The sequence below is a fragment of the Panicum hallii genome, chromosome 5, assembly GCF_002211085.1.
Source record: "Panicum hallii strain FIL2 chromosome 5, PHallii_v3.1, whole genome shotgun sequence".
Lineage (NCBI taxonomy): Eukaryota > Viridiplantae > Streptophyta > Magnoliopsida > Poales > Poaceae > Panicum > Panicum hallii.
Window position 1 is genome coordinate 10,191,523 of NC_038046.1, and position 25,111 is coordinate 10,216,633.

The 25,111-nt window shown below is 51.4% G+C and overlaps 5 protein-coding genes and 1 non-coding gene across 6 annotated transcripts; 4 read left to right on the forward strand and 2 right to left on the reverse strand.

Annotated features, from left to right (window-relative positions):
* The first annotated feature begins 2,169 nt into the window (after window positions 1-2,169).
* LOC112893500 lies at window positions 2,170-4,229 on the forward strand. The gene has a single exon (XM_025960867.1). The coding sequence runs from the start codon at window positions 2,767-2,769 to the stop codon at window positions 3,439-3,441; it is 675 nt and encodes a 224-aa protein (XP_025816652.1). The 5' UTR covers window positions 2,170-2,766; the 3' UTR covers window positions 3,442-4,229.
* A 212-nt stretch (window positions 4,230-4,441) lies between these two features.
* On the reverse strand, window positions 4,442-6,503 carry LOC112893499 (reticulon-like protein B1). The gene is made up of 5 exons (XM_025960866.1): window positions 6,022-6,503; window positions 5,413-5,593; window positions 5,137-5,278; window positions 4,980-5,049; window positions 4,442-4,891 (listed from the first exon to the last, which is right to left on the reverse strand). Exons 1-5 carry the CDS (start codon window positions 6,233-6,235, stop codon window positions 4,725-4,727), a joined length of 774 nt encoding a protein of 257 aa, XP_025816651.1. The 5' UTR covers window positions 6,236-6,503; the 3' UTR covers window positions 4,442-4,724.
* Window positions 6,504-9,428: 2,925 nt separating this feature from the next.
* Window positions 9,429-9,500, forward strand: TRNAD-GUC. Its single transcript has one exon. It is a non-coding gene; the product is annotated as a tRNA-Asp (tRNA).
* Window positions 9,501-10,015: 515 nt separating this feature from the next.
* Window positions 10,016-11,309, forward strand: LOC112894869 (RING-H2 finger protein ATL67-like). The gene has a single exon (XM_025962698.1). It carries the CDS (start codon window positions 10,306-10,308, stop codon window positions 10,879-10,881), a length of 576 nt encoding a protein of 191 aa, XP_025818483.1. The 5' UTR covers window positions 10,016-10,305; the 3' UTR covers window positions 10,882-11,309.
* A 7,927-nt stretch (window positions 11,310-19,236) lies between these two features.
* On the reverse strand, window positions 19,237-20,283 carry LOC112893742. The gene is made up of 2 exons (XM_025961209.1): window positions 19,457-20,283; window positions 19,237-19,332 (listed from the first exon to the last, which is right to left on the reverse strand). The coding sequence occupies exon 1, from the start codon at window positions 20,238-20,240 to the stop codon at window positions 19,473-19,475; it is 768 nt and encodes a 255-aa protein (XP_025816994.1). The 5' UTR covers window positions 20,241-20,283; the 3' UTR covers window positions 19,237-19,332; window positions 19,457-19,472.
* A 3,184-nt stretch (window positions 20,284-23,467) lies between these two features.
* On the forward strand, window positions 23,468-25,094 carry LOC112893740 (anthocyanidin 5,3-O-glucosyltransferase-like). The gene has a single exon (XM_025961207.1). It carries the CDS (start codon window positions 23,543-23,545, stop codon window positions 24,962-24,964), a length of 1,422 nt encoding a protein of 473 aa, XP_025816992.1. The 5' UTR covers window positions 23,468-23,542; the 3' UTR covers window positions 24,965-25,094.
* Window positions 25,095-25,111: the final 17 nt, after the last annotated feature.

Below are 25,111 nucleotides of genomic sequence, written 5' to 3' on the forward strand. Positions count from 1 at the left end.
CGAAGAGGTCCCTGAAGCAGGCCTCCCGCCCGGCCACTGGGCGGGATGCCTCCCGCCCGGCCACTGGGCGGGATGCCTCCTGGTGCATTGTTATTTCATGTGTGTGTGTTTTCTGGCTTCCAAAATTCGTAACAATTCACAGAAAAATCCAAAAATAGCAAAACTAGTTTTGTTAGAAACTAGATTTCAAACTCTATAACTTTTGTTAATGGAGTTTAGTTTGAAACAAAATACTTTTACCCCTATTTTAAAACTAAGATTAAGAAAAGTTTATGCTTAACTTTAGGATTTCATGGTTTGTTGTTTATGAAGTTTGGTATGACTATTCTATAAACTCTAGGTACCTTTGTGCAAAGTTTTAAACTCAAATTTGATGTAAATTTAACTTCTTTTGTCTTGAATTTTTCAAATTTGAAATGTTAACTAAACCTAATTATAACCCTTTTCTAATTAAAATCTATTATTATTCTCTAATATGATATTATTTAATATCTAATATATAGTCAAAGTTCTAAAACCTATAAAGTTCTAAAACCTATAATCTTATGCTCCTGGTCCATTTTTGTTATATTTTTTCTTAGATTATTTGTTTCAAAAACTATTTGAAATTCAGAATTTTTTCAAATATAAGATTCATTCGCCATACTCTTATGTATGCACATAAAATTTTAATTCAATTTTCCAAAGAAGATTACGGTATCTAAAACTCGTACGAAGATAGTTAAACGATAACATTTGCAACGTAGAATCTAAATATTACGATAGTACAATACATGAAGCCATTTAAAATAAAATAATATGATAATAAACATTACAAATATTACAAATACATGAATCCAAATATTGTGTCTTCAGTCAATGCGGCAAATATTACAGATACGTATTTAGGTCTGATAGAATCTCAACGCGGCAAATATTACAAGATGACTGAAGTCGCTGCTTACCCAATCTTGAGGCACATCATCGTCATCATCAGACGAATCGGCATTCATTGCTTCATCCAATTCACGTTCTTCGTCTTGCAGCTGTTCAACAATAAAGGGTATGTTCTCCCCCTCATCAGCCACGCATTGAGGTGCTGCGGTGCCACCTGCCTCAATGTTTGCCTCCTCGACTTCTTCATCAATATTTTCATCCCCCGGACCAGCTTCAATGTTTATCAAAGGGTTTTGGTGCACACTAACAAGGAGTACCAGTGGCCACTGCCAATGACTTGCATTTTGCAGATAAGTTAACCAGTCCTCGTTGCTTGCAAGTGGCATAAGCTCCCAGATCAAAGCGTGAGTGGTACGATTTATGACGCATTGAACACTCACAGTGTGTGTCTCCTGATTAATACTTAGTCCCCTCATTAACCAGTTGCATAAGGATTCAAATGTCCTCTCGTGCGGTCTGGTAATTCCTCTGACCGCACAGTTGAATTCACTTAAATCTACCCCATTCGGCCCATAAATTACATTTCCTTCTCCGTAATATATACTGAAAATACCCTTCTCGGAAGACATATCTGTCAATCATTAATAAACTAGTTATACTACATATTAATACACAACGAACGACGATCCTAAATTTCAGCGACTCTCAGATTATATTTTACAGATTCTAAACTATTCAGATTATAAATTATACTAAAAACAAATGAAAATACTAAAACTATTCAAAACATAACTACTCTAACAAATATTTCCTAAATTATAGTTATTTTCAAGTACTTATATGGCTAGAACGAGAATATACCTCAAAATCGACGTGTGGACAGGGCTTCGCCGCTTCCTCTTCTCTCTTCCTCTCCTCTCTTTCTCTTTTTTTTGATTTTTGCTGGATAAAATGGCATTTTTGGGGCAGGTTGGGGTTTAAATAGCCGGTGGGGGGACCTCCCGCCCGACCAAAGGGCGGGATGCCCATCAGCACAACATCCCGCCCTTTGGTTGGGCGGGATGCCCTCCCAGGGACCTCTTCGCGAAGAAATTATTTGCGAAGAGGCCCTCGGGTGACATTCTGCCTGCTGGGTGGGCGGGATGTCCCGGGCCCCACGCGTCCCGCCCGTTCAGCGGGCGGGAGGCACCCATTTCTCTAAATTTTCCCAACGGCCACCCCTTTTTCGAATTTTTTTTTATCCCTTTTTTAAAAAAAACTCCATTTCCGTGGCTACTGCAGCGCATCTCCTGCTTGCCGAAGCCATCTGGAAGAAAGCCAAATCGGCTCCACGCCGAAAGGGTGAGCCTTCGCTTTCCACTTGCCAGTCGCTCGCCTCCCGGGCATAACAGTGGCCATTTGAGCCTCAGCGTCGGTCAACACACGCGCATCGGCGCATGCCCTACTCTAGAAGGTAGCACGTCAATGTCGGTCAAACCGCTGCTTTATCTTGCTTCTTCTAACCGCCCAGCTTCACTCGTCAGCCTAACACCGACGTATCTGGATTCTCAATGCTAAACAAGTCGATGGTCGCATCTCGAGCGCGCACTCGCAGGACAAGCCAACGGCTCGGCCGGTGGCGTCTTGCAGTCCGGGGTGCGATGCCGCGACGTTCTCTTCTCCGGTCTCGAGGAAGGGGACCCAGGTACATTCTCAGGGGCTGTGTGTGTGGATCGTGTCACGCGAGAGCGACCCAGCCGAGCAATGTCAGCACTCAGCAGGGTTGCTTGCATGTATCGCCAATTGATGGTGTGCTGCCACCCTTTCTTAACATCCCCAGCACTCCAGCAGAGCTCCTCCTCTCCTACGCATGGCCGGGGCGCAGAGCTGCATCCATCAAATTAGCCACCAATGGATCACGCCGCCTCGCATCCCGTCCCCGACGTCGGCAGCTTCTCCTACAGCTGGCCGACCAGCAAACCAGAGCGGCAGCCCGAGGAGCGCCTCGACCACGCCGGCGTCGACGGATCCATCGCAACGGACCCTGCGTCGGCGTCGCAGTGCAGCTTCGACTTCCGGCTATCGCCTCCCCAGCAGACGGCCGACGCCGGCCAGATGTTCCTCGACGGCCTGCTCCTCCCGCTGCAGCTCGCGAGCCGTCACGGCCAGGATGGCGGCGATTCCGGCCGCAAGGGGCCGGCGCTGGCGCGGTCGCTGTCGCTGGACTCGTCGCAGAGGATGGTAGCCTCCGCGGCCGCGAGTAGCAGGCGGCACCGGCTACCCCGGCCAGCGTCGCAGACCTCTTCGCCTTGCGGCCGCGGTGCGGTGACCCCCGCGAGGAGCGCCGTGTTCAGGGCGAGCAAGCTCAGGTTGCCGTCTTTCGGGAGATGCGGGAAGCGGCGCAAGTGGATGTCGTTCAGGCTCTTGGCGCCCTTGTGCCGGAAGATAGCGAGATGCGTCTGGAGGAGGAAGGTGATGGATGTTTCGCATCGTACCCAGTACGGTGGCGACAATGTTAAGCTGTGTGATTCAGGCCAGGAGAATGCCATCAGGGACGCTATTCTTCACTGCAAGAGATCCCTGTAGGCAGGCTGTAGTCACGAGCATCGAAACATTTGCAGGAGGTGTTGAGCTCTAGACTTTTCTCTTCTTCAATTAAACCTTGTTCTAGCAGTACTGGAATTTTGCCAGCGCTGAGAAAGGAAGGCAGCCGTGCGAGAGCGAAATGTTATTCGCATGACATGATAAGTCTTTCAGCTCAATCCATATTTCACGTTAAAACTGGTGCCATAATGAAATGACTTGCAAAAACATTAAATGCCAACAGCGAAGTACCATACACCGCCAGTTATCAACAAATTTAGCTCCAAGGCCAACCAGGCACGAAATCTCATTTCAGAAATGGAAAGTCATGGGACCATACTGGATATGGTACTTTCAAAGGTGTTGAACTTGAAACCCCCCAAACAAATCCCAGAAGACACTGAACCATTCAAAATACATTAGTTCAATCCCATCATGGAGTACCAAACCAAATTCAGACACTGATCCATCTAAAAAGCGCACATAATAACAGAACGGATCATTTCAGCTCAAACCCCCAGCTGCACAAGCAAAACAAACAACAATAAATTGCAAAAACTGCTGGAAGTAGACAAAACACAAACATAACTGCAAGTATTGCTGCAACTTTTATTCTCATCAAAGATTTATATTGCAGCTATGATTAGAAACAATGAAGCTCTGGACATCGGAACATTGTACAAATATCATTCCATCCCTCTGTAGCCATGGTTTGAGATGCTATGAAATATCAAGCAAAACTCAAGCATCGTACGACATGGCTTAGTTTATTTGTGAAGGTTACAATGTTAGAGAGCTCTCATCATTTCAGATCAAGCCTCTGCTGGGACCTTCAGTCTCAAATGACTTTACCTATACGCAATGATGCATATTGCCATATTGGATGCATACTCATGAGTCATGACAATGGACTACAATGACATAAAGATTAAATACTATCATACTGTAACCACAGAAATATGCATACCTCACTAGCCTAGCACAAGCAAAAGGCACTAGTCAATGAAAACTAGTACCACAAAATTCCCATGACATTGATAGATAGCATGATATATTTCAAGCTTCCAGATAGAGCAACTATGCTGAAAGTTGAAACCAAAAACAAGATCAACAATTTTCAGCCGACATGACTTCAAATATCAGCAGATCACAACAATCAGTCACGCTAGAGTTGCCCATACAGATATATACTATCAACTAGTGACTTGGACCAACAGCCATCCTTCCAAAACCGAAGGTGATAGGTAGTCATTTATCATATTCATAGCAAGAACCTTACTACAAATCTAGTGCTTCTTATCTTTCAGAGGACCCTTTGGAATCTTCGATAGGCACTTCTCGTTGAAGATGGCATAGTACTTCTTAAGTTCAATCATAGCCTTCTCACCAAAAGCATCAACCTTGTCCTCATACTTCTCATACAGTACTGGGACAGTGTACAGCACCATGAAGACTGCAAAGGGAACAGAATAGTTTCCATTCATAACTTGCATCAACAATAAAAGGAGATATTTGAGGAATATAAGACACCCGATCATTACCAATATAAGATAATGTCAGGAAATTGCAGCAGCTCCCAAGAACTGAAAGAAGCCAGAGACCTGCTATAACCTGTGATAAACAGAAGAACAAGTGCAGGGTATCAGCACAATACCAAGACACTGGGAACAAAAAAGTCCAAGGGGACAACAAACATACAATTAGGAATTTCTTAAGATCACGGCCATGTCCAATCTCCCTCAAGGTAGCGAAGCCCCTGTTGATCTCATATCTCAGTGTGAGAGCAACATTAACGGCCGCATCCTCTGGGATTTTCACCTCAGGAATGTTTGGTGGAGACCTGACAGCCAGCAATACCACAAATTAAAGTCATGTGAAAATTAGCTCCAGGCATGACAATCAACAGCTCCAGGTCCAGAATGACTTCAATGAGTTTCAGCTTTCATTTGAACATTAGGAATCACAGAAACTCACTTGTTGATGAAAGTGGAGGCATTGGACCACAGGAAAAGGACGGCCAGTGAGAGGATGAGGCAGTGGCACACCAAGGTGAGAAGATGGTACTCCATGACCTCGAACAGGAGCCAGATGGCTGTGGCACCAGCAAGGACACCGCCGGAGATCTTCTTGTTCCTCCATAGGACAAGATCAGCAGCTGCAACCGCATTTGTATATAAATAATCGCGTCAGTCCAAGCACCCCCAACAAAAAAGCGGCGGTTAAACATTCCAGATCCGTTTCCAAATCCAGATCGAACAGAGCATCTAAGGGTTTAAGGGTAAGGACAAGCTGCGCCGCAGCTTAACCGCTGGAACTAATCATATCAATTAGCGAAATCTTAACGCTACAGCCGCAGGAACAAACACTAAACCCTCGGATGCTTAACCACTACGCTACAGATCCCAAAACCACCATCCAAACTCTCTTCAGTTTCAAATCGTAAAGCAGCTTATAGTGAGGTGACAAACTACGCGGCAGCAAAAGTAACAGTCCAGGAAGCACAAGCGATCACGAATGGAACCAGATCGAGTTGGATCTAGGCCAGACCAGGAGCGAATCGGGACTACAAATCGCGGGACTTACGCTTGCCGCCGCCAAGGACGGAGTGGACGGGTCTCTCGCGGCCGAAGAGGCGGTAGATCTTGGCTTTCATGGCCTCCGCCGCCGACGCCGACGAGGACCCCTTCTTCTTCTCGTCGTCCGAGTCAGACGACGACGAGGAGTCGCCGCCGTGGAACTTCTCGGAGATCTTATCCATCACCGACTCCAGCACCGGCTCCTCCTTGTGCTCAGCCATGCCGCCCCCTCTTTTCTCTTCGCCGCTGCCGCTGCCGCTGCTCGGATGAGAAACCCCGAAAGCAAGCTTGTTGGCTGGTTTTTCTTCCCCTTTCTTCGCTGCGCGGTGTGCTCACACAAAGACGCCGTGTGTGCACGTAGCAAGGCCGGGTCTCCTTATATCCGGCACGTGACGGGATCCTGGCCGTCCGTTTGAACGCGCAGCGGCCGTGGATACGAGCCAATGCCGTTTGAATACAGGGCACTGGCTCGTTTTGTCCGCGCAGTAGGTGTCCCCAGTCCCCACGGAAAGGGAGTCCGCCTACCCCCCTTCTCTTAACGGCGAATCAAGGCTCCCTAGTACAGATTCGGGCCCAGCAGCAGTGGCTGAGGGTGTAGAAATGGTAGCCGCGGGATTTTGGTACTTAAGGGTTAAGTTTAAATTCGTGGACAGGGAGGCGCCGGCTTCATCGCGGGCACGTCACAGGGGGCCAACGAGCAAGTCTGAGGACGGTGGAGATCGCGAGGAAAGCATCAGGGTCCGTTCGACACGTGGCACAATGGGGCCCTTGGCCGGCATCCATCGGCGTAGAGCGGCTGGTGGGCTGTAGGTGGGACCTGGGAAAAGATGATGGTCGGGGAGAAGGTTCTGGAAAGCGGCTACGCGGTTTGAATTCTTTTCTTTTAAAACTACACGGTTTGAATTCGACATGACCAAGGCTCGTGCTTCTTGGCTAAGGGTCCTCCTCCTTTTTTTTGAGATTACCTAAGGGTCCTTCTACGTGACGCATTTTTTAAGAAACCTAGAAAAAGATGTATAAATTCCAAAACAAAGGGTCTCGTGAATTTAAATATTAACAACAATGATAATCAGATTGACTTGTGCATAAAATAAAAGTTAACAATATGATGCATGACATCGATTGATCTCTCTGGTGTCAAAATTTGCCAGTCTGCAGACGTTTTGTTTGTATCATGTGTAGCAAATTGTTGATATATAAAGTAAGGTGTAAATATGAGCACAAACGTTGTGTACTTGTGTATACCTTTTACACGTCTTATGAAGAGAACGTGCTACAACTAGAATCAACTTTATTACCCTCAAGTGAAAATAGAATTATACAGTAAGGTGTCTTCATCAAATAGGTCCTGTAAAGCAAGGTTGGGGATTTGTAGATATGGCTTTGGTTCTATAGAGCACCAAGTTTTGTGATAGGGCGCGTAGGTTGCGGTGATAGCAGACAACTAGACATTATTCTCCTCAAACCATGTTACCAGATTAAAATCCATACTCAATACACATTTACAACATAAAAAAATGACGACCCAAATCATGTACCATACATTAGAATGGCAAACAAATTTGGAACCCGTACCCATATCATGCCTCCGTAACTCAGTTTCAACCGTATATCCAAACACAACCTCGCCAATTTAAAAGTTATACCCTTTTCATGCCACAATTAAGACTGCAATTCGTTATGAGATAACACATATTTTAAGCAAATTTAGTACTCTAATTCATGGCACAAATCGCTGGGAGAGGAGCTGTTGGAATCTGGAAACAGGAAAAAGTCCATTTGAACCATGTAAATTATATTTATTTTAGAATTCCATCCACAACCGTGGACCTTGTGTTCTTAAAATTCAGAACCTGACGGGGACACTTTGAAGTCGGAAAAAATCACATTGCCACCTTTTGCAGCTGTGCTTAGAATTAATAACACTTGAAGTTATCTATCCTTGACTAGATACTTGTTTATTGCCATATGCGGACCTAGTCCTAAACTAGCTCGTGGTACCCTTGAAGCCCAATTTCCCAAGTGGGCCGAAGCCCAGCGGATAAAATGTTGGGCTAAGAAGAGCCCAAGAATGCTTCTCTCCTAACAAAAGAGAAGTCATGCCCTCGTACCAAACCTATATAGCTTCCGGAAGCCCGGAAGGCTTCCACGTTCTCCACCGTCCGATCCATCTCCCTCACCCGCCCGATCCTCTCTCTATCTTCTTCCTCCTCTCGGCTTCTGCCCGCGCCACGCCACTCGCTCGCTGGAGCGCGAAGGGGCGGGAGGTCGGGGAGCGGCCGGCAGTGAGGTCGCCACTGACCGGGGGAGGTGGTGGAGGCGGTGGTGGTTAGGGCTAGGATTTGGGTTTACCGAGGTCCGGGGGTTTCAATGGCCTCCGGATATAGAAGAGGAGGGGGCCGGGAGGCGGCTGAGGATGGGCGGCGGCGGCGACGGTTTGGCCGGCGGCAAAGGGCGAGGCGGCGCGGGAGCGCTGCCAGTTAGGCAGGGCAAGACCCAGCAGTAAGACTCCCGGTGGGCAGTGCCGGCCGCGGGGGCGAGGACGCCCACCTCGTTAGGAAGGGTGGGGTCGAGAGGGTAGGGGCGGGCGGTGGGCGGGCGGCGCGGCGGCGGCCGCCGCCAGCCGAGGAGGAGGCCGGGGCGGAGGCAGCCGAGAGATGAACAGTAAGTGGGTCTAATAGGCCTCCCTCCCCGGTATACCAGACTTTTCAGGTTTCAGGCTGTCAAGTATATCCCGATGCTCGATCAGCTCAAATTAACTTGGTAACTCCATGTTTCGCGATCCATCGAGCACAACCAAATCTACTTCCCTTAAAAAAAACCCGAAACTGTATTCCGGCTGTTAAAACTATCACTACACTGCTGCTTCACGACATGGTGAAGGCAGTTTTAAGGTCTAAGATTGTTGATCTGAAGTCTGAACGGTCTAGCGCTCGAACTCTGAAACTATGGACTGTAGCTTGGCTAGCATCAGCAAATGAGAATCTCAAACTAAAGCACTACTAACCCAATTCGGCGAAGCAAAACGTGGCATCACCAAAACCCAAGAAAAGAACGAGTTGGATCTAGTGAGAACTGAGAACAACGAGATACTACTCACAGAGTCACAGTCGCGGCCTCACGGGCAGCGGTGAAGATTTGCCCCCTTAAGCTTCGTTCGTGATGACACCGCGGTGGCGGAAACGCCAGTCGCCATGGCCCATGGGGCGGAGCGCAGATGCGCAGCTGGAGCGGGGAGGATTACCTGTCGGGGTCGATAAGAGCAGCGCAAGCGATGAGGGCGGAGCAGGATGACGATCCACTTGTAAAGGGATCAGCGGAACGCGGAAGCTGGGAATATGCTACTGGGATGTGCGGATGCCCAACGGTCCTCTAACTCTACATTATAAAGCGATGATACAAATTTGCATCGAAGTCGTTGTAGTATAGTGGTGAGTATTCCCGCCTGTCACGCGGGTGACCCGGGTTCGATCCCCGGCAACGGCGCTATTTTTGTCTTTTTATTTACACAGCGTCCGTTCCTTTTTTTCTCCTCCCTGGGAAGCTTGACGTCTTCAATACCTAAGCATGCCATGGGGTGAACCATCGCGGTTTTGCGCTGTACTGACGCGATAGCAACTCGCACAGGAGAAAACTTTGCCGTGGCTTTCAAATCTTCGTTTTTCCAAGGGTTCAAACCAACAGCAATCATGCCGTCCGGTGCCAGGACGGGAGTACTTCTTCGCTCTTCAAGCTTGAAACGGAATTTTCCCGCTTTTTAGATAACCATGAAAACCCCAGCCAACAAAAGGTCATGCAGCACCGTCAGTCGATGGACGACACCACGACAGGACGTCCTCCCAAAATTGACACCGTTCGCCACTCAGCTCCGCTGCCCAAAAGGTCAAACGGGTGATCCCGACAGAAGTTTCCCTCGCACCGCTCAAGTGCCAAATCGTTCCCAGCGCAGCCGAGCTTGAGCAGCCGCTCGGAGCACGAGCAGAGCATCCCCATCCCCGCCATTACTCCCCGCCGTCCCTCTGCCCCGGCAATAAATGCAGCCGCTCGAGCCGCGCACCCACCCCCGCCAGATCTGAACCCCGCGACAAGGCAGGCGAAGGAAGAGAGGAAGGGAAAAATCTCGCCACTTCACCACGCCACCTTCCCACATTTACTCCCCTACGCCCCCACCCCACGCGGCAGCGATTCCACCCGGGCATCCACCACCACCACCGTGCCGTGCGCACGCTACGCCAATGCCATTCCGCCGCTCCATCGCCACGAGGGACTCGCCGCCGCCGGCACAACCGCAATGTCCCTCCTTTCCTCGCTGTCCAACCTTGGCCTCGGCTACTCCATCGCCATCGCGCTCGGCTTCCTCGTCCTGTTCGCCTCGCTCCTGCTCGCCTCCTACCTGTGCTTCCGCCGCGGCGGCGGGGACTACTGGGCCGGGGAGGCCGCCACCACGGCGTCCAGCTCCGGCCACCTCTCCATCACCGTCCCGCGCGTGCTCTTCGTCGCGGAGGGCTCCGAGTCCCCCGACGCCGCCTACTCCTCCGCCGCCGCCGCGTCCTGCTCCCCCGTCGGGCTCGACCGGGCCGCCATCGCGTCCTACCCCAAGGTCCCGTTCTCCAGCAGGGCCGCCGAGCCCGACGCCATGTGCTCCATCTGCCTCAGCGAGTACAGGGACGGCGAGATGCTGCGCGTGATGCCCGAGTGCAGGCACGGGTTCCACGTCGCGTGCCTCGACGCCTGGCTGCGGCGGAGCGGCTCGTGCCCCGTCTGCAGGTCCTCGCCCATCCCGACGCCCACCGCCACGCCGCTCGCGACGCCGCTCTCGGAGCTCGTTCCTCTCTCGCACTACGCCGCCGACCGGAGGCGCAGGTGATGGACGTTGCCACACCGGTGCAACACGGTGCTTGTCACTGCATTACTCTTTTTTTTCATCTCTTTACGTTCGAGGATGTGAAGTTGTGGGTTGCTTTACTGTGGGGTTGTTTTAGGATATCTAGAGAATTGTTTAATTTGGAAGTCACAATGATCTTGATTAGATTTTGTAATGTAGAAGTAGATGATTGGAGCAGGGGATAGTGTAAATAACAATACAGATTGCTTGTTTCTGTGAGTAACCTTCTGGTAATTTATCCAATACTTATACTTACTACTGAAACTATGGCCAGATGGAATGTAGAGAATTGGTGTATGATGGCTACTTATGTCACCGAATGGAACGCATAACTATCACTTTTTATTTTTCATCCTTTGCTGCATTGGGGACTTGGAAGAACCTTTGCATTTACCTGATCCCATCAAACTTGCATTTCGTATTGGATTTTTGTATGTCAAGTATCCAAGCTAAGCGACAGATCTTATATGAACCTTTATCAGTATAGGAATTTCCTGGGTCCAGGAGACTTTTAGCTCCGCATGGTTGGTGAGCAGGACCATCAATGCCCATGCGCTAAACGAATGTTAATTTGTCTTTTATCTTCGTTGGCATGGGGACATGCGGAGTATTTGTTAAGGTTGACTGATTTACTTTAAGGTAAGCTAATTTTACGGTTGTAATTTTAGCTCTAATGTCAGGGTTACTCTGTGGCTCTGTGCACCTCTGGGTAATAATCATCACAATTAGAAATAGATCTCTGTACATGTTGCTAAACATACATGATACTGGACCTTGGAAGCGGCGAATTCAATGTTAATATAGTGATGCAGAAAATTGGATCCAACCTACTGTTTTGCTCCTGTTTGAGAATTCCACTCATTTTGTTGGCATGACATACATGGTGACTTCTTATTAAAGCACATCATACATATCAAAACCAAACTCAGGCTGGTGCCAATGGGGGGCGATATCGCCCCCCTGTCGCCCCAGCCCAGGCGAGAGCGAGGCGAGAGGCAGGCGAGAGGGAGAGAGAAGGCGGTAGCACTACCGCCGGGCGAGAGCGGGCGCTATCGCCCCGCTCTCGCCCGCGTTGGCAGGCGGTAGGCGGGCGGTAGCAAGGCGGTGCGCTGGCGTCGGGCGAGAGCGGTGGGGCGGGAGTGACGTGGCGCGTTTCTATTGGTCCACATGGAGGTTGAAATAATTAAATTTGGAAAAGAAAATCTGACGTGGAGAAAAAAGAAGTGAGAGCTAGCACTATAGTGTCTGCATTGGAGGGGTAGGGTGAGAGTGGGGGCGAGAGCTGACGTGGCGGAGCGCGAGTGAGGCGAGCCACTGGACTCAGCCTCGAATTGAGGCGAGCCAGTGGACTCACCCTCGTATTGTTGTAGATATTTACCTACGGAGTACTCGAACTGTGTTTGATTTTTCTTCTCATGCCATAATGACTGAAAATAATCTTTTTGTGTACATATTATAATGACTGAAAATAATCTTTTTCGGTACACATTCAATTGCGCCTCCCAATTTCCCTGTCGCATATTGTACGTCTGTTGGCAAGTCAGTGTATCGTGGTACCATTTGAAGTTGCTTGTGGGCTTGGGGTAGTACTCTAACTGGGTCCACATAAGAGTGGTACTTACTCAGGAATTTCAAAAGGCTGATGTGTTAATGTAAGGGCCTAGAAACTAGAACTGCAACGGCAAGCAAAGCATTACTTATTACTTGCACTATCAGTAATTTTAATACATTTCCCTAGTCCACCCACCTGCAAAAGTTTTTAACGAGGCGGCGCTTGCTCCCTTTTGTCTTATGCCCTCATAATGAATTTCTCTTTAGTTACTCCTGTTCCACAATGCTTGTAAGGCCTTAGAAGCTTGACAGCAAGAAATTGGAATTCTGTTGAAGATGGTACCTGTTGATATTGATGCCTGGGAAGTTCTGAATTCAACTTTTATGATAATTTGGAAATGAATTCTCTGATGCACTTGTCTTAGCTTCTGATTCTTGTGGGTGTATGGTTAATGCACTTGTTGACTGATTGTCTGCTTCTGGTTTACTCTTGAAACAAGACTAGCAGCTTCGACACGCTTTCGTATTTGCATATCTGTTCTGACTAAAGTCCTGAATTTTCAATCCATGTACTGTTTCTTTTCTTTTACCTACATGCTTCAACTTGCACTCATGGTTGAACTTGACCAGTTAGATTGTTTACGTTCATCCGTGAGTTTTGCATACCCTTTTGATCCCACTGTGAGCGCAAAACGTTTCTTACAAATGTTCAAAGACATGTTTATAACGTAGAAACAGTATATGTTACAATTCCTGTAGGAGCTAGGAAAAATATTGTTTTCAGCACGTTTTAGAGTCTAATGATTCAGCGATTCCTGTGCTTGTACTGAAAATCAAATTGATCTCTTAACATTAAATGTCAGAATAAATGGTGTGCTACCATAATAACTGGATAAGCAGGGTTGCAGGAGCAGACCAGAAATTGAGGAAATAATGGTAAGTCCATGCTGAAGTATTATTTGCTAATGACCTGCTGAGTGAACAGCCACTTGTACAGCAAGGAGCTGCTCTCGCCGTGGCTGGCACGACTTGGCTGAAGACCCTCGCAGTCGCAGTCATTGGAGCGAAGAGCAAAAGGTGGAATAGTGGATGATGGAGAGCAGGAAGCTGGCATTATCACGCCGGAGAAATGGCGAGCAGTATGAGGATGCAGGCAACCGAGCGTACAGGCGTACGGTGTACGACATGCATGACGAACTGGCTACCTCCGGAATACGCGTCTCCATCATGCACAATGAGAGCAGGTGAGCAGGAGCAGCAGGGGGGACGGTGCTAGCGACTGGGCGAGCACGGGCACGCGCACATGGGCGGGCACTGGAGGAGGGCAGGGCAGGGCAGGGCACGACATTGAACCGGGGCTGGAACGGCCGTCGCCCAGCGGGGCAAGCAGGTCAGGGCTGTTTTCTAGTGTGGGTGACTGGCGGCACGCTGCAATGGCTGCATGCATGATGCTTGTACTCTTGTAGCATATGGAACAGATCTCCAGCTGCACGATCTGGACGGATTTGGAGAGGACGAACCAAATTGGGGGAAGACGACGGATGCGTGCCGATTTGTTTTGCGGAAGGGAGATTGTTTTACTCGCTGCGGACGAGGCCTTTCGTTTCTTTGCGAGGATTGTTTAGACGATGCTCTGGCGACGCCGAACAAGCCTGGCTTGCAGGAATTCAGTTCAGAATGACGCCCTCTTGCTAAAGAATCTTCACAGGTTCTTCGATACAGAAATGGTCGTTTACCAAGCACAGCCAAGATGGTGGTCTTTCTGGTAGCGTGGCGTGACATTCTCAAGTTGCTGTACTAATACAAAGGCTTAGCCACAGTCGGTTTCACCTCGAATTCGCGCAGCGGCTTCCACAACAACGGCGATTGCCGAGTCTGTACGTCGCACGCCGCCGCAACCGACAGCACACCTGGCTCCGGAGAGAAGAAGGTGCGTGATCAACTTTGGGCCTCAAAAGCCTTGGCGCGGAAATGGATGCAATCTACGGCCCGTCGCCGTCCGGAGAGACAAACAGAAGACATTTCATGGTGAAAGCTCTCCCGCGCCTCTCATGGCGGAGTTAACGACCAGCATCGCAGCCTGGTCCAGGGGAGTTTCCGCTCAAGCGCACGGCATCTCGCTCGGCTCGGACGCGCGGCTTGTTGCGGGAGCAGCGGCGTGCAGACCTCGTGAGTGGGAAGACGGAAGGTGCTGAGGGAGGGATATGCCTTTGCGCTTCCGCTGGAACGGAAACATGGGGAAGGACGGCGGCGGCGGCGGCGCCCGTCGTTGGGCAGGCCGGAGGTGGAGCAGTCAGAAGGGGTTTAGTGAAAATATCCGATCTATCATTTTACATATGGACCCCTAATCAAACCAGGGGGTTTAAGAAAATGTCCGATCGAAATTTTACAAAAGGACCCCTGTTTCGATCGGGGTTGGTTCCCCCATACTTCAGGGCGGCGGCGCGGCTCGTGCCCGCATCGTGGAGATCTATCATACTCACCCGCTCATAAGGAGCCAGGCACCCCGCGCCGCACCGCTCGCATTCCCAGATCCTCCACAGTTGCCGTCGTGGCGGCGCGACGGGAGCGATGTGGCCGGAGACGGCGAAGGATCCTGCTACGAGCGGATGGCCGTGTTTCCGACTTGCGCTTGCTTTGGCACCCTCGCCTCGTCGGCGCCGCCCGTGCTCGCGTCCTCCAGCTCCAGCTCGTTGTTGGTTTAGGAGAAAGTGCTTTGTTGCAAGCTTGAAGCTTCCATCTCCTCGCATTGAAGCTTCCATCTCCTCGCATTTTGCAATCGCGTGAAGGATGCGCTGGAGATATCCGGAGGTACAACTTGCAAGAGGGCTAGTGATGTACTGAAACTGAATGTATTAGCTTATGAAGGCTGAGAATACACAATTACACATACAAAGTTACAAACTTCATGGCTTGGTTTTGTCAGCAGGTTTCGATGAGGCTGAGGTTCATTTGCCTTTATCAGCAGGAGCTATATGCTCACTCTTTCATTTGCCTTTATCAGCAGGAGCTTTTCAGCATTTTTCAGGTGCGTGCAAACCAGCTTGAATCTTTTGAGCAGCATGTGAACAGAAAAAAAACATAGGAATTTATCCTAGCATTTCTCATCTCCTCTGCAATGTTCAGCAGTAACTGGAATCGACGGTACAAAGGCAATTACTTTTACCAGGTAACATGGGCAATGAGAGATATTAGTGGTATGTCTAATAACAGTCTGTTGAACATTCTGTAAACTGTAACCTTCTTATCTGAAATTGGAACACCGAGATTGGTGTACTTGAAACATATTTGAAGTCTTAATCCATGTAAGTTTTTCCAATTTCGTAAATTAATAATCAGTATAAAAAAATCAGAGATCAATTACAGTTTCAGTAGAGCTATGCCGGATTTGGATTGAACAAAAAATGTTTGGCTCTCTAAGCTACATTAGATAACATGCCATTCTTATCATTGTTCGACCCGTGATTATATCTAGCTCTAGTAAGTAAAGATTTGGGAAAAAGAGAATGCAAACTTGATACCAGCAATTGGGCTTCCTGAATGCCAAAGCTGAACTTTTCAAAAAAAAAAAAAGCCGAAGCTGACTCTGACTTTCATGTCCTGCCCCAGCTATTTCTGCTTCTTGCAGATGAACAATGACAGCTCGAAAGAAAAATTTTGACACCCAAACACATCAAATTCTTTGTATCCTGTTAATACTGAGCCTTAAGAGTTAGTCAGCTAGTTATGGATAAAAAGAAAAGAAAAGTGATGGGAGATGGTAAAAAAGACGTCTTTTAAGTATTTTGGGCCTGTAAAGGGCCATGAAAAGACTCGCGGTTTCTCATAAAAAAAATTAGATAACCATTGGTCCAATTATCCCAACACATTTAGAATGGCACTACACCACCGAGCATAATTATACATCACTTGTGATGAAATCAGAACCCATCGCCTGAAGCGGCCACAAACGGTCCAGAACCATCTTCTTCCTCCTTGCGCCGTTCGTCGCCCCGCTCGCCCCAACCCCACCCTCCGCCTTCGTCTCCAGTGGCAGGAGCCGCCGGATTCGCCGCCGTCGACCGCCGCCATTGGAGTTGGAGCTGCTCGCCCACGCGCCGCCGTCGGGGTTGCTCACCCCCACACCGCCCTCCACCATCGCCTCTACCGCTCCCGCCGTCGATTGTGCCGCCACCAACCCCCGCCGCCCAAACCTACCTCCGTTGAGCGCCAGGGGAGCTCGCCGTGACTCCCCCGCTGCCTCCGCAGGCCACCGGATATCCTCCATGGCCCGCGGCCCGCGGTGTCCGCCGCCTCGTCCACAGTCCGTCACCACCGCCCGCTACCATGCTGCCGCCGACCTCCTTTTATGGCCGGGCACGCAGGAGACAAGCCGGCCCCGGCAATCTGAACTCCTGAACCGTAACCCTAATACGACAGCGAGCGGAGGAAGACGAGTGGATGAGGAAGAAGACGCAGCACGAGAGGAGGAAGAAGGCTGTCGTGGGCTGCGGAAATTGAATTGGGCCGGATTCAACTCACTTCATGTGATGGCTCGCGCGTTTGTCGCGCGAGCGGTGTGTAGCCACGGCGCTACACCACCTGTGAACTTAACTGAAACAAAGCTCGGGATGTAGAGCCGGCAGTAAACAGAGACAGACCAGAACGATCAAGCTCCAGCAACATAGAAATCCTGTGGGATTACCCCATGGAGCTTCCTTGAGAAGATCTCCGTTTGTCGCGCGAGCGGTGTATAGCCACGGCGCTACACCACCTGTGAACTTAACTGAAACAAAGCTCGGGATGTAGAGCCGGCAGTAAACAGAGACAGACCAGAACGATCAAGCTCCAGCAACATAGAAATCCTGTGGGATTACCCCATGGAGCTTCCTTGAGAAGATCTCAGTTTGCAGCTCGTTTCAAATGTGTCAGAACTTGTGGTTTCAGTTCCACAATTGTAGAATGTTTTATCGCTCAATGTTAACTTTTTGCAGGTTGCCCTTATGTGTAATAACAGTTAGCTTTAAAACTGGCGGCAGGCACATGTGGATAGCGATGATTCAGCTTCTCTCTGTCGCTTCACACCGCTGAGCTAGAGCTCCCATCAGCGGTGGCATTTGATTTAGAGTTTAGGGTTGAGAGGTCGAGTGCGGAAGGGTTCTCCTCTCCCTCGAATCATAGAAGCTACGCGGAATTGAGGTCAGTTTGGTGGAAGTGGCAGGTGACTGATAGCCAAGAAAGACGGTGCGTGCGTGGTACGCGGCCACCAAGGCGACAGTGGACTGGCGCTTGAGAGTGGGTCATGGGCCCTTATAGCTTTTCTGCGAAGCGATTCTCTAAAAAATCCTGCTATGGTAAGAATCCGCTGCCTACAGAATCTGCTGGCATAAGAAGCTGAGAGTTTGGCAACCTGATTTTCTTATAATTGATTATCTGCACTGTGTGTGTAATGACACATATACCTCTGACACAAACAATACCTTATTTGGTGGCAGAATAAGCATAGAATGAAGTAATCCAATAATCACACTAATTTCTTATATTACAAGAGTGGCTAAATTTGAATCAAGACATAATTTATCATTGCTAGCCTATTAAAACTCTTTTTTCTCTCTCCAAAACAATAAAAGCAACTACTTGTGTAAATTAACTACTTGTGGCAAAATAAGTATAGAATGCAACAATCCAATAACATAGCATTCATGTAAACACAGAATTCATGTGAATCATGAGAAAATTATGTTGGAGCAGACCGGCAGCAGAGCTCGTGGCGGAGCAAAACGGGCCGGCGGAGATTGCGGCGGAGCAGATCAGGCCGACAGAGATTGGGGCGAAGCATATCAGGGTGCGCGACCGAGTTTCGAAGGCGGCGTGGCTGAGGTCTGGCTGTGGCGAGCCCGAGCGGCGCTGCAGGCAAGATTAGGGCAGCGGCGCAGCCGAGATCCGCAGCCAACGGCTCAGGCCGGCGTAGGGAGGAAGGCGGTATGTGGGGGACAAGATTGGCGGTGGGCGGTGGAGAGGAGGGGGGAGGGCGGTGGGCAGGGGAAAGGAGGGGGCCGAAACCGTAGACCGTCTTTATATTCGATGGCATTTTGGTTGTAATTTTGATGAAGTTCAGGAGTTTTTTCATAATGAACATTTGATGGCATTTTGGATATAATTTTGATGAAGTTCAAGAGCTTTTTCATAACAAACCCCACCGAATCAGCGGTATTTTACCTCAAGCGGTGGGAGGACCAATTCCTTACGTCAGTTATTTTCCCTTGGAGAATCGTTTCTAGTGGAATCGACGTAAAATCGCAGCGTTTAGCGGGGGTTGTTGATTATTTTTTCCTAAGAATCAATCTAGAATCGGAAACAAGCACGGCCAAGGTCCTTCAGTCCGTGGTGGCGGCGGAGGGTGTGCAGCGAGATGGTGTTGGCAGTTGGCACCGGTGGCGGCAAGCAACGGAGGTGACTAGACTGATCCGGCGACGTCACATTCAGACATTCAGAGTTGGTTGATTTGAGGATGCTCCTAGGACTGGTTGTTATGGCACCACTGTTTTTTACATCTGTCCTTTCTGAATGAAGAAATGGTTAGCAAGGTAATTGTTTCTGAGAGGGATCAATAAACCCATGGAAAAACATGCGGCGTTAGAAAAAGGAACTCTGACAAAACATGGTGGGTAGCCTACCATGTACCAAGTACCACAGTCGATATAAAGGACACGGATTAGTTGGTTTGCTCTCTTTCATGCCACTGTGTCAGTGTCACAGACACGCAGCAGACAGAAACTACTCTGAATCGAAGCTGATTGAATACGGCCTGAACTTGTAGGTATCCTCTCATCAGAATTTAGAAAAGCACATAAATACACAAGCCGTTGAGCATCAAGACAGACGTTTATGATAGTCACTCTTCTGTAACCAAAAAAATGTACTTGTTACTTGTATACAGAAGGAGAGGGGAGAAAGGCAAAAGAAGCACAGAGCTAGACAGCTAGTAGCAACAAAAATATATGAATCCATGGAGGTGGCTAACGACCTTCTAACCGAAATGATCAGCTGACGTTTGCAACGCAGGTGGTGGATTTGCTCTGCACGGTGGTGAAGGCCCCCACCTCCAGCGTGATGGAGCAGTTCATCTTGATGTCGAGGTCCCTCTTGTAGATGCCCAGCACGCTGACCCTCCCGGCTATCTCCGTGTAGCTCGTGAGGTTGTAGTCCTGGCCGAAGATGAGGTCGGTGGCGTTGACGTTGGGCGAGATGCGGTCGGCGAGCACGTCGAGCGTGACGTTCATGCGCACGGTGCGGCCGGCGCCGACCTCGCCCCCCGGCGCGTACGCCACGCCCACCGTCTCCCCGGCGTAGTAGAAGTCCGTCTCGCTGCGGCCGAACCGGAAGGAGGCCGCGTTGGGGTTCTCGATGGAGACGTCGGCGCTGAGCGTGGCGTTCACGGACACCGGGTGCCCCGCCGCGGTGCCCAGGTCGCCGTCCACGCCCTCCAGCGTGACGCCGTTCATGGTGAGGACGGGGTCCCGGACCTTGAACACGGTGAGCGCGAGCACGAGGGCGGCGATGCCCAGGAGGACCACGGCGGCGCCGCAGCAGCCGCAGCACCAGAGCGCGCACCGGCGCTTCCGGAGGTACTGCGCCGAGCGCCAGCGCTTGGAGGAGGTCGCGACCTCCTCGTCCCCGGCGGCGCCGTCGGCCGCGGCAGGGTAGACGGTCGGGGACGCGGTGGCGAGCGGCCTCGTCGGCGGCTCCTCTTTCCCCGCCTCGGTGGCGGCGTTGTTGTACGGCCCTGCGGTGGCGGTCGCGGTCGCCATGGGGTAGGGACTGGGAGGGGAGAGCAGAGGAGGCGCTGGCGATCAAGCGTGCGGGACGTGAGAAATCTTGATGCTGGGTCGCGAAGCTCTTATACGGTGGATTCTCGCACGGAAGGCACAAAAGTTCTCGCTGTGGCGGGCCGCCGTGCATCGCGTACGTGTTCTTCGCGACGGAGCCGGACAAACACGTCGGCTTGACTTCCGCCAGTTCGCCGCCGCTTGAACTATGTGTGTGGACTGCACCACCAATAAATGGGCCGTGCAGGTTTCCGCTGACACAAATTGACTCCCGGGCATTTGCCGTTGCCACCTGCGTGTTTTTTTTCCCTCTCGAGATATGATAGAACACGAGAGTCAAGTAGTCAACCTCGCTGCTTGTAAAAAAAAAAACAAAAACTCGCTGCTTGTTTGCGTTTACTTGTTTCTAGGCCTCCCATGGAGGGGGTGTTTCCTGGGTCTTCTAATGCCATTTTGTTTAAATGATTCTCCCCTCTACAGAAGTGGCGTATCCTGCTGAAGCCTGCTGAGCAATCGCTACTGGATGAGAAGACTCAGAAGCTCAAGTTCTGGCTTCAGGAGTTTGATGGGAGGCCGAGAAAGGGTGACAACATGGAAGACCTGCTTTAGAAAATCAGTCTTTTTCCTTTTATCTGTCTCTGTGTTTGTTGCGCACAGTAGTAGGGTTTTTCCCTGGTAGTTCTGTTCTGGTCGACAATGTTTGCTGGTAACCCCAGCGTGTGTCGTGCTTGAGTCCCTTTTGGGGCTTGTATCGAATTATATGCTTTCTTATAAGCATGGGTAATTCTTTTTCGAAAAAAAAGCACCAGGTATTTTTTTTCCTCTCTCGCGATACTGCGATAGAAAGGGCTGCAAATTGGCATGCTTCATGAAGGTAGACCGGGACGATTTGGTCGTGGAAGGCATGAGGCTTTCGTCAACAGAACTGCTGTCGCGAGGCCTTTAATCAGTTTAAGTGAGCGATCGAATTTGACGACCTCGCGCACTTGACCTGGTATATCGTGATCAGCTAAGTACATTATTTCGCGAATCATAGGCATGTCTCCTCTCTGCAGCAGATTTGCCATGTGGATGCGTGTGCAAAGAAACGGAAGGCATGGAATCCCACGAGTCCGAGGTCCCGGGATGCGGCCTGCCAGAACGCAACGACTCCATCGCAGAGAGAACAACGACCCCGTGTCAAGAACGCGATCGAGATCCGGATGGAAACCGGCAGCCGCATCGTTTTGCACCCCTGCAGTTGGGCCGCCTGATCCCTGTGGTGGAGATCGCCGCCTCACCGGGCTCTTCCTCCGCCGACCGAGGCTTCGCCCCGCCGTCCCCATCATTAAAGATGGCAACACGTAAAATTCACGTGGATATACGCTTCGTGAAAAAAAATTTAAATTTGCATCCACGCCTGCTACCCGTTACAGGTAGAAAATCATACCCATACCTACTATCTGTGAGTGCCCCATGCCCGCGGGCACGCCTGTTTACCCCGCATGCCAGGGGCCCGGGGTGCCAGGCAGCTAGGGCGCGAGCATGGGCACAGCGAGATCTGGAGGGAGAGGGAGTGGACGGCTGGTGGAGGACTGTAGAGAGGCGGCGCGCAGTAGGACCGGAGGAAGGGGCCGGGCGGGAGCGGGAGCGGGAGCGGGAGCGGCGCGCGAACTACAAGGGCACCGACGTCGCCGTGGGCGCGCGCAAGGGCGAGGCCCTGAGCCCTAGGCGTGCCGACCGGTCGGTGCATGGGGAGAAGCCGAGGAGGAGGGGCGGCGCTCAGGGAGGAGGACGGGAGCGACAATGCAGAAGGGGCAAAATCGGGGGAGGGAGGGGGCAGTCGGGTGGGAGGCTGGGTGGTGGCGGCTAGGAGTGGGATTTGGGAGCTAGTTGGAGAAATGGGAAGAAAATACTAAAGATTCTTTATATATACGGATGTTTGGGTGCATATGTCAGCAGATTTGGCGAGTTTAGGTATCAATTTTATATACCCGCTAGTAGATGTATGTTAGGTTTAGTGTTATACCCGCGTCCGTATCCACGGGCACAAACTTAGACCCGTATTTATGCCTACCGAGTTTATTATCCATAAGAGCGGGGGGCGGCAGGGGCCATGGCCCCCTGGTGATCTAGATAAACAAGCTTAGATTACTGATTTAGACTAATCATGAATTATTTTGATCTCTATTTTAATAATTAGGACTTCTAATCATTAGAACCAAGCACTGTTAGATTTTTATAGATATAATGTCATGTTCTGCTATCCTACTTACCATATATTTAATTTATTTTTTCTATAGATAAGCTACACGTTATGCTAAAATTGTGACTGACGTAGCTTTTTACTGACCAGATACTGTCTATAATATTCATACATAGGTATGCGGATATTTCGACATGTTTAGCCCCCACGCCCACATCCGCCACCGCCCGCCCCGCCTCTTTTCAAAGCATGGTCGACGCGCTCCGGCTGTGCGAGCCATCGCCTCGCGCGCTCCTCCGCTCGTTGAGCTCCGCACGCCCCCCGCGTACTTCTACTACAACCACCAGCGCCTTGGCTTCCTTCCTCTGCCTACCGTACCAGTGCTCCGCCCCACCCCACGAGGCGCTCCTTCACTTCCCCCGGCCTTCCGCCGATCTCGGCGCCGGACATGCCATTCTCAGCGCCGGCCTTCCCCTGGCCTACCGCATTTTACTTCCGCTAGCATAAATAGTTGCAACAGCCGTCAATTTTGTTCCGCTCTAGCGATGATTAGCAATGCTCAAGTGAGATTATGCCCGCGCAAAAAAATCTTCCGTAATGACTTTTTTGACTCGTGTGTGTTATGGGTCTTCACCTGGTTGCATAGGGCGACGCGTAGCATCAGCCCTATTCCCCTCGAGACACTTGGCAGCTGACAGAATGACAGCAGCTTCATACGTTCAGTACCGCTCTCCGAGTATGCGCAGCATGAGGCGATTGTGCTTGTTTAGCCTTCTTCAAGCTATGATACCTGAACATGCGTGCGTGTACGGATCATGGCCCAATGGATGGTCCTGAAGAGATCATTTAACGTTTAACCCCCGTGTCGGGGCTTGATTGATTGACCTACTGACGGTGAACATGGCGATGATTTTCTTCATTGATTTGCCGTGCAAGACGATGGGGGTAGGTAGGACTCGTGGTCCAAAATGAAGCCCGTAAAGGTATAAACGGAAGCAAAGGTCACGGCGCCGTGCAATACAACAAGTCACAACAGCATTCGCGCCATCTTCTCGCTCAAGCAAACCCCCGGGCAGCAGCTCGCGGCCACCGGACAGAAATGGCGAGCCACGGCGAGGAGGCAAAGAAGCATGTGGTGATCTACGCCCCGGCGTCGATGGTCAACAACAGCCACCTGGTCTCCATGGCGGAACTCGGCGAGCTGCTCGCGGCGCGCGGCCTCGAGGTCACCGTCGCGCTCGGCGGGCGGACCGACGACGAGGCCGCCGATTCATTCGCTGACGGCGCCGCCGCCGCGCACCCCGCGCTCTCCTTCCGCCGCCTCCCGCCCGTGACGCGCCCGCGCGACGTGCCCGCCCACGACCACGTGGCGCTGGCCTTCGAACTCGCCCGCGCCTCCAACCCCGACCTCCGCGAGTTCCTTCGCGCCGCCTCCCCGTCCCCGGCCGCCCTCGTCCTCGACTTCTTCTGCGGCAGTGCCGTGCACGTCGGCGCCGAGCTCGGCATCCCGACCTACTTCTTCTTCACCTCGTCCATCTGCATCCTGGCGGAGTTGCTGTACCACCCCGTGATCCATGAGCGGACAACCGTGAGCCTCCGAGACCTCGGTGGCGAGCGTCTAAACTTTCCGGGCAGCCCCGAGATACCCGCGGAAGACCTCCCCGCGGCATACCTCGACCGCGACGGCCTCACCCACAGGCTCTTCCTCGCCCTGTCCGAACAGATGTGCGAATCCCACGGCCTTATCGTGAACAGCTTCCGCGCGCTGGAACCGCGCGCCACCGACGCCATCGTGAACGGCCTCTGCACGCCGCCGGGGCGTCGGACGCCACCGCTGCACTGCGTCGGCCCACTGACGAAGCTGGACAAGGCCGGCGCGAACCGGCACGAGTGCCTGGCGTGGCTCGACACCCAACCGGAAGCCAGCGTCGTGTTCCTCTGCTTCGGCACCATGGGCCGGTTCAGCGCGGAGCAGGCGAGGCACGTGGCGCGCGGGCTGGAGACGAGCGGGCAGCGGTTCCTGTGGGTCGTGCGCCGCCCGCCCGGCGAGGACGGCGCGGGGAAGCCGGCGGATCCCGACCTGGACGCGCTCCTCCCCGACGGCTTCCTGGCCCGCACCAAGGGCAAGGGGCTGGTGGTGCCGTCGTGGGCGCCGCAGCGGGAGGTGCTGGCCCACGCCGCGGTTGGCGGGTTCGTGACGCACTGCGGGTGGAACTCGGTGCTGGAGGCGATCGTGGGCGGCGTGCCGATGCTGGCGTGGCCCATGTACGCCGAGCAGCGGATGATCAAGGTGTTCCTGGTCGAGGAGCTGCGCCTGGCCGTGGCTCTGGAAGGGTACGGCAAGGAGGCGGTCAGGGACGAGGAGGTGGCTGCCAAGGTGAGGTGGCTGATGGAGTCGGACGGCGGCAGGGAGCTCCGGGAGCGGACACGGGCGGCCATGCGGCAGGCGAAGGCGGCGCTGAGCGACGGCGGGGAGTCGAGAACAGCGCTGCTGGAGCTCGCAAGCCAGTGGAAAAGGTGAAAGTTACTACTTGCCAAATGGGCATGGACGGCGAGTCGAGTCAAAATTCAGATACAATAAAAAACATGAATAAGAGCCACGGATCTCAAAAATCAAAATTCAGGTGAACGGGAACTTGGACTTTGCCATCCTTCTCCTGCTCAGCAT

Bases quoted from the DNA above. Each gene is read 5' to 3' on its own strand.
- LOC112893500 (XM_025960867.1), top strand. From the start codon at position 2,767: ATGGATCACGCCGCCTCGCATCCCGTCCCCGACGTCGGCAGCTTCTCC.
- LOC112893499 (XM_025960866.1), bottom strand. From the start codon at position 6,235: ATGGCTGAGCACAAGGAGGAGCCGGTGCTGGAGTCGGTGATGGATAAG. The intron at 5,279-5,412 runs GTGAGTTTCTGT...GCTGGCTGTCAG, and splicing joins GCCTCCACTTTCATCAACAA to GTCTCCACCAAACATTCCTG. The intron at 5,050-5,136 runs GTATGTTTGTTG...TGTTTATCACAG, and splicing joins ATCTTAAGAAATTCCTAATT to GTTATAGCAGGTCTCTGGCT.
- LOC112894869 (XM_025962698.1), top strand. From the start codon at position 10,306: ATGTCCCTCCTTTCCTCGCTGTCCAACCTTGGCCTCGGCTACTCCATC.
- LOC112893742 (XM_025961209.1), bottom strand. From the start codon at position 20,240: ATGGCGACCGCGACCGCCACCGCAGGGCCGTACAACAACGCCGCCACC.
- LOC112893740 (XM_025961207.1), top strand. From the start codon at position 23,543: ATGGCGAGCCACGGCGAGGAGGCAAAGAAGCATGTGGTGATCTACGCC.